We start from the raw sequence: 7,205 nt of genomic DNA on the forward strand, positions 1-7,205 counted from the left end.
TTTTTCCATTATGTTAAAATTTATACAGGCCCCAAAATTAGCTTATCAATCTTCGTAATTACAGGTATCGTTCTATGCTTGCTTAGTCGTCAAATTTGTACCACAAGTCAAGCTTTTGGCAGACAGAACTTGATTCGAAAGTTGAAGTACTTATTTCATATTTTTGTAACATTCTATAGCAATATTTCAGCATTTAAACTGATCTCTATCTAGCTTGAGGCAACCATAGCCTATTTATTTCTGTATAGTCGATAAGATAAACCACCCGTTCGGGATCTTTACGTTATCTTGTTCTGAATGTGCAACAACACGACTTAATTTTAGATGTGTACGTACTATAATGATAACTGTCGAGATTATTTACATTTTTTAAAGTAATTATTTTGTTGTTATGTGATGCACTAATTGAGGTTTTCCTATTTGCAGAAATTTGCAGTAAAACTGGGGTATAAGGAAGGAACTGGCACCAAAATGGGGGACTACTACAGAGTCCTCGAGGTGCCAAAACATGCCACGACGGTGGAGATCAAGAAAGCGTAAGTGACTTTAAACGAACATTATTGTATTGTGAAATCCGTTTTTCCTTATCGTACCGCCAACGTATAATGTTAATTAAGCATTTCAAGCAGTTGAGCCCTCGCCATTAATAATGAGATTATGTTCTGTTTATTATTGTATGTTATTGGTAACTCTCAGTTAGGTTAGCGATTTTTGTTGCAGTTCAGATTCGGGGCAAGGTTGGTGTTCCGACTAAAATTTCTATACCTATGACATTGCGTGCAATTCAGAAAAAGTAGGAGACATAGGAGAATACTAATGAAATATCAATTTTTTGCATCACCGTATTTATGACTGCGGTAGAATTGTTGATGATCGCCGCCTATTTATTTAGATGATTTTTTTGCTAGTAAATTTAACTTTTGGCCTTACGACAAGGAACTTTCTACAGTAGTGGAACGAATAATGGAACATTTTGACAATTGTAAGCAATTTCCGGCGAAAGTATTATAATCATAATTTACGAGAATTTTATTAATGCCACTAAGATTCTTCATACAACGTTTCAAACGGAGTAACTGCCAGTAACTTCTAGTCAGGTGTAATGTTTTGATCGAGTTTACTCAAGTAACTTACGATAAAGTTCATTGTTGGAGTTTAAGAGTTTTGAATACCCTGTATATTTTACATAAACTCCAATTACAGAGAATACTACAATAACTCACATTAATTAGTAATGTATTGCATTTTTCAAACGATATCCAGGAAACGGCCTTCTCTTGGCTGGGCGAGGTGATTCAATCCGCCAAAGAAGTGAAAACTGATATCATTGTAATACATTAATATACGATATAATATACCTCCTGTCTTTTGTTTAATGAATGCTAATCAGAAAATGTATATTAGTGAGAAACAGGAAATGATTATTGTTGAATGCTTGCGTAGGCTCGTGTGCGAGGATGACATTGTGTGCAAAAATAACATGCAACTGAAGCAAAGTGGAAAGCTCTGTTCGCGTTATTTATTGCTAATGCATATGTGACAAAGTTGCACATATCTTAATCGGGATTGTCAGAAGCCTTTGATTCATTTTTAGGTACCGAAAACTTGCCCTGAGATGGCACCCAGACAAAAACACCGACAACGTCGACGAAGCCACCAAGAAATTCAAGGAAATCTCTGAAGCATATGAAGTTCTCTCAGATGGTAAGATTGGTTTTTGTGCAGTAATTGAAGCCAATGTGGGTATTCGCAACAAGAAGCAGCAAGAATTATTATATTTATCTAAATGAGGACTTTTAGAATCGAGATTTGGATTGCGCAAAAATAGCCAAGTTTTTTCGCGTGCCCAGTTAAGAGAAACAATTTCGAAATACCTCAATTTTTTTAGAAACTCACTTCTAGACCTCTCAGCCGAATTTTAAAAATAGCCACTGGTGCTAATTCGGGCGCGAAGGTGAATCTACGGCGTTACCGTTTGCGTGTATTCTGACGTCCGAATTATTCTTTTGACAAAAATATGAGGTTTTGCCAGGAATAAATCGGTCTGCGGCTTTTCCTATAGGAATTCTCACTTGGATTCCGCATTACATTTGTGACTACTGCTGTAGCAAGTAAATATCATTTGGAACCTAAATCTTTACTGAAGTCCAGATTTCTAGCATTCATTAAAGCCCACTTGCAACTACACCTTGTAAACTGTGACAGCCATAAGAAAAACATTGATGTTAATAAAAACATCAACGAATTTCTTCGGAGTAAGAGTGATATACAATGATGAGGGCTTGTACATTTTAATTTAAATCATAATGATACAAGTGAGCCTAGAAGCCCTATAATACATGTTATCAGCTCCTTCTACCAACCTAGGAGAACTTGATGTAGCATAGTTTTTTGCAGCCTTGAAGCTTCTTTTGTAAAATGCGACGCTAATCTATGAAGGCGAAACCGAACGAAATGACATCACCATATCATTACTCCTTATGTCTTATTTGCGTCGGCTTATGATCCACTTCTAGCAACAAAATTACATCGCAGGGGCATTAATACATGACAGCCTTCCGGTGAAAAGTTGCCTGAGCTATTAGAATGCCGTCAATTAGTTAATACATCACGATTTCCTACATCATTGGCTGGTATGCGAGGAAAATGTTTCCAAATTTTTAGATGAAAAATTGCGATATATTAATGTCTTGACAACGTTATTTTATCTCAAAATGCGTCATTCACAGGCCAATTTACGCTTATGAGACGCAAGATGTTGTGATAATGTCATATTCCCCGATTTCGCCGTCACCGATTAGTGTCTGATTCGTCAAAAATAGGAGAAAAAAGTTAAAAAAAAAACCGCTACGCTCAATTCTTTTAGGTTGATCGAATTCCACCACAACTGACCCCAAAATGTAGTCGTCAACTGGGTTTAGCTTTACCCACAGCAAAATGGATGTTCTTGTCCAACTTCGCTTTGTGTCTCTTCCAAAAACTTGTTGTCTGACAAGTTACAATTTATTTAACCTCCAGAATTTGTCATCTGTGTGTGTGTATTTTGAATAATAGTCGAGTTGGCGTTCTTCGTCACACGTTCAATATCGGTTCCAAGTTTCCAGATCAGAGTAGGAAAGTTTAGTCGGCTTTATTTGGTTTTACTCGTAGTTCCGTGACTAAAAGTGTCACCGCAATTATATTTAGTCTGCACACACTTTTACTAAATTGTTTGTGGGATGTGCTCCAAGTAGTTGTAAGCCGTTGATACATTAATTTTCCGGATTGTTTTGCCAAAAATAAATTCGATTGATGGTCTTCACCTTTTTCTTTCGTCGAGTAATTTTTTATTAAGGTCGTCTGTAGGTTATTTTTGAAGGCGAAGTAATTTTACTTTCTTTGGTAAATAGTCTGATGTTCTCGTTTATAAAGATGTCCCATATACTTGTTTCTTTTCATTTTCTGACCTATGTGTACACTTTGTATTTTTTGAAAAAGAGTTAACCTTTCATCTACACATGCCTTCACCTTTGCAATTAAACTGCCTGTTTTCAGTATACAAAGATCATGCCGATTCTAAATTTAATATAATCCAATCATGTACATGACCGGCTCCTGATCGCGACTCAACATGACACGACAAAAGCCGTTAAAATATTTTTAAAGCGCCCAACAGAGACCACCTGCGTGAAATTCTCGATATCAAGTTAAGCCGACAGCTGTAATCAACGGTGTACGAATAATAATTATTATTATTACTAGGAAATGTAGGGAATACCTAAATCTTGCCGCTGTTAATTAGTTCTGAATTATACGTTTTTGTTTTTTTTTAAACTTTATTACCACTAATTACGTCTGGTCTTAGAACTGGATGGTTTTGTTCTTAATTGAAAGCCATACTTGCAGCAGGTATTTTCTACCGTATCATAATGTAATATTCTTGTTGCTTCGAAGTGTAGGTACGCCTTAATTATGCCTATTTACGTACATGCGCTGACTCTCTATAGATAGAAAGTGATGAATGAATTCGCAATCCCGCCCATTGCAGCGTCAAAGCAAAAAGCACATTTCATTTTTATTTTTCCAACGGAAGGTCACTTTTTTGCAATTTTCCCACTGCAGACTCGAAGCGCAAAATTTACGATGCCCGGTGCTCCAGAAGCTCGGCCACCAGATCGTCCAGAAGCTATAGAAGCTACTTTGATTCCCACAACCCGTTTTCTCAACGTTCCTTTGGTAGATACACAAAAGCGTATTTTCCTGTTTTTCTATTATATCTATGTGCTAATAATACCAAGTTTTTGCTAGCATTTTTTTTTAACCCAGTGAGTGAATTTTTTGCCTGAATATAAAACCTGTCGCAAATACGTGCAGGTTCAAAAGTGTTTGACCCAATCCCGGAGATTTGAAGTTGTTTATAATTATTGAATCTATTACTGTAGGCAGAGAGTCGCCAAATGTACTAGAGTTTACTTCTCGTGTAATATTTTTAGTGCTGATAAAAATAAGTAATGGGTGGGCGCAGCCCGTGGCTCATAAATCCATGTACAGATTTGGATTTAATATCTTGCCTTACTAATCTTGTTAATTTTAAATCATTTTAATTTTTTGGTGGTACTTACTCTAACAGTTACGCAACAATAGCAAGATATCTCATTTGGGATACTAAGCAGCCATATCTCGAAAACTATATTTCACAGATACATTATTCTGCCCTTGTTGGCTTCATTATACATTTTTTTTCCGAAATCTTTGATTTGTGGTTTCCAAAATATGGTCACGCCGCGCCTGTATACGAATACCCTGTAGTTGATCAGGAGCTTTAACCCAGAACTAACAACTACACCCATTTAACAACAGTGACATGTAATTCTGGGACGCCAGCGTGGGATTTCAGTGGCTTTTTTGTTATTATTCATCAACAACGAATTGTTTATGTGTACCCTCTTTTGCAGACAAAAAAAGACGTGTGTACGATCAGTACGGTAAGGATGGATTAATAAACGGTGGTAGCCGCGGGAGGAGCCGTCACGATGATGATTTTGACTTCGGGTTCAGTTTCTTCACTTTCCGAGACCCGGAGGACGTTTTCAGGGAATTCTTTGGCGGCGGCGACCTTTTTGACCTCCTGGGTGGTAAGTTTCATTTACTAATTGGTCATTATGGTGACATGCACAGAGCTTAATATCGCAGTTAGTTAGAATTATTGACCTGTCTTTAAAACTCAGTGCTAAATTAACTGGAGAATAATTAACCTCATTGCCGGCGTTAAGGTCAGTCCTCTCTGCATAAATTTTCATTTTATTGCGATTTTATATCTTACCCTGTAGGAATAAGTAATATATTTTTTACTTTGCGTAAACAACTTTTTGACAGCGAACTCTGGAAAATGTTCATCATGCTGGATCTTCATAAGCATAAATATGACAGATTTATTTCTATTTTTACATAGATTTACATAATCCCCATCGCTCAGACCGACACCGCCATCACCACCACCTCCGGGGTAACAGACATTCCCACCCGCAGAATCAGCTTAGCAGCCTTTTCTCGCCGTTCGGGCTGTTGAGCACTGGTTTTGTAGATGACTTCTTCGGGCAGGCAGCCGGAAGCCACAACGGACATGGTGGGTTTTCCTCGTTCAGTACCATAAACAGTACCTTCAGTAACGTACCGGGTTTGGGAGGCGGCTCGAATGTCAAGCGCACGTCCACGTCTACTCGTTTCGTTAACGGCAAGAAGATAACCACCAAGAAGTAAGTTTTAGTTCACTTCTGCTCATTTTTTTGTAAGCGGAGTTGAAGACCAGGTTCGACTTTAATTGTCTTTTGAAGATGTTTGAGACCCTTTATTGAAATTTCCAAATTGATTTGCCGTTTTCTCATACAAAACTTTAAAGTGAGGTTTCAAACTCCCTGTACATATTTTTTTTATTGTTCTAACACTTCCCCTATTTTCAGGGTTTTGGAAAATGGAAAGGAAACAGTGTTATCTTACGAGAACGACGTATTGAAGTCCAGGACCGTGAATGGAGTCCCTCAAAGTTTAACCTACAGTTAAGCACTCAGTAGAGTAATACAACGTTTATTCGATCCTACTTAATATATTGTACCGATTAGGCAATGTACTGTCCACGTACCTACCCAAGAACATAATATTTCAATATTGTGGTTATATTGATGTTAAATTTGTAGAGAGCGGTGGCCAGTAGAGGAAATATTTCAGTCTCAATACAGTTTAAAACCTCATTCAAATTAAAATGTCTCATTTTTCCTATATATTTAATCAGTTGTATATTACCCTAATTATTAATAGTACTAGAAATATAGCTAATTACAATTCTGATTTCAGAATTTGCATGGTATCTTTTTGATAAGACGCGTATGGCTTGCAGGTACATTAAGGAAGTGGTAATTTCTGTTTCCCTTTAATTTTAGAGGTGGTGACCCGCTATTCTATTTGTCCGCTAAGCAGGTTTGCAGTTTGAGAAGAAATGAAGACAAACTCATTAATATGAGATGTTTACTTCAAAAGAGTATATTGAAACCTAGTGCAAACCTTTGTTTTTCCAGTAGTTTTCAGATCTTTTTGAACGTGTGAGCAGATCTTCCGCTGTAATAGATTTTCAGTACTTGTTAGTAAACCTAAGAGAACTTCTTGTGATGTTAGGGACGATGATAAAAACCCTGAATAAACTTGCAGTTTTCGGATTTTTTGTCTCTAACATTGAGACGTAAAGTTGGTAACCAATTAGATGGGTTTTAAAGAAGAAAGTAGAAGTGAAATCAGTCAATGTTTTACCGGGTTGGTCAAATATATGCTCATAATGAAATTTCTACATAATAAATATTTTCTATTAGTTTTATTTACGCAAGACTGCTAATTTAAAAAAAAACGAAACAAGCTTATCTAATCTTACGATTATTACTTATTTTAAAGTAACTTTTTGAAGAATCACGCGCGGATTCAATACGCCACCATATTCGGGCGTTATTAAGGGTAGTTAAACATATTAATAGAGTTAAATAGTTTAATTTTATATTACTTATTTGTTGCGTTTTTCTCCTCTCACATTTAGGTAGAGTTAAGGTTTATTGGAATTATATTCGTGCACACAAGACAGTGTATATGTTAAGCTTATCATTGTGTGTGTGTGTGTGTGCTTGTACATACACTTATCACTTAACGGTAACAATAAATGGAAATGAATTAATTTGACTTTTTGT

At 36.5% G+C, this 7,205-nt stretch overlaps 1 protein-coding gene across 3 annotated transcripts in view; it reads left to right on the plus strand.

Annotated features, from left to right (window-relative positions):
• LOC136343330 (dnaJ homolog subfamily B member 6-like) overlaps nucleotides 1–7,192 on the plus strand; it is a 42,242-nt gene extending 35,050 nt beyond the window's left edge. Inside the window, exons 1-7 of one of the 3 annotated variants that reach the window (XM_066289998.1) lie at nucleotides 187–328; nucleotides 427–536; nucleotides 1,595–1,704; nucleotides 4,102–4,215; nucleotides 4,935–5,114; nucleotides 5,432–5,735; nucleotides 5,940–7,192. In XM_066289998.1, the coding sequence (XP_066146095.1) occupies nucleotides 472–536; nucleotides 1,595–1,704; nucleotides 4,102–4,215; nucleotides 4,935–5,114; nucleotides 5,432–5,735; nucleotides 5,940–6,039 (873 nt within the window). In that variant the 5' untranslated portion in view covers nucleotides 187–328; nucleotides 427–471 and the 3' untranslated portion in view covers nucleotides 6,040–7,192. Of the gene's footprint in view, nucleotides 1–186; nucleotides 329–426; nucleotides 537–1,594; nucleotides 1,705–4,101; nucleotides 4,216–4,934; nucleotides 5,115–5,431; nucleotides 5,736–5,939 lie in introns of those variants that run through there. The other 2 variants (XM_066289997.1, XM_066289999.1) reach the window with 2 other exon arrangements.
• Nucleotides 7,193–7,205: the final 13 nt, after the last annotated feature.

This window comes from Euwallacea fornicatus, chromosome 14, assembly GCF_040115645.1.
Source record: "Euwallacea fornicatus isolate EFF26 chromosome 14, ASM4011564v1, whole genome shotgun sequence".
Lineage (NCBI taxonomy): Eukaryota > Metazoa > Arthropoda > Insecta > Coleoptera > Curculionidae > Euwallacea > Euwallacea fornicatus.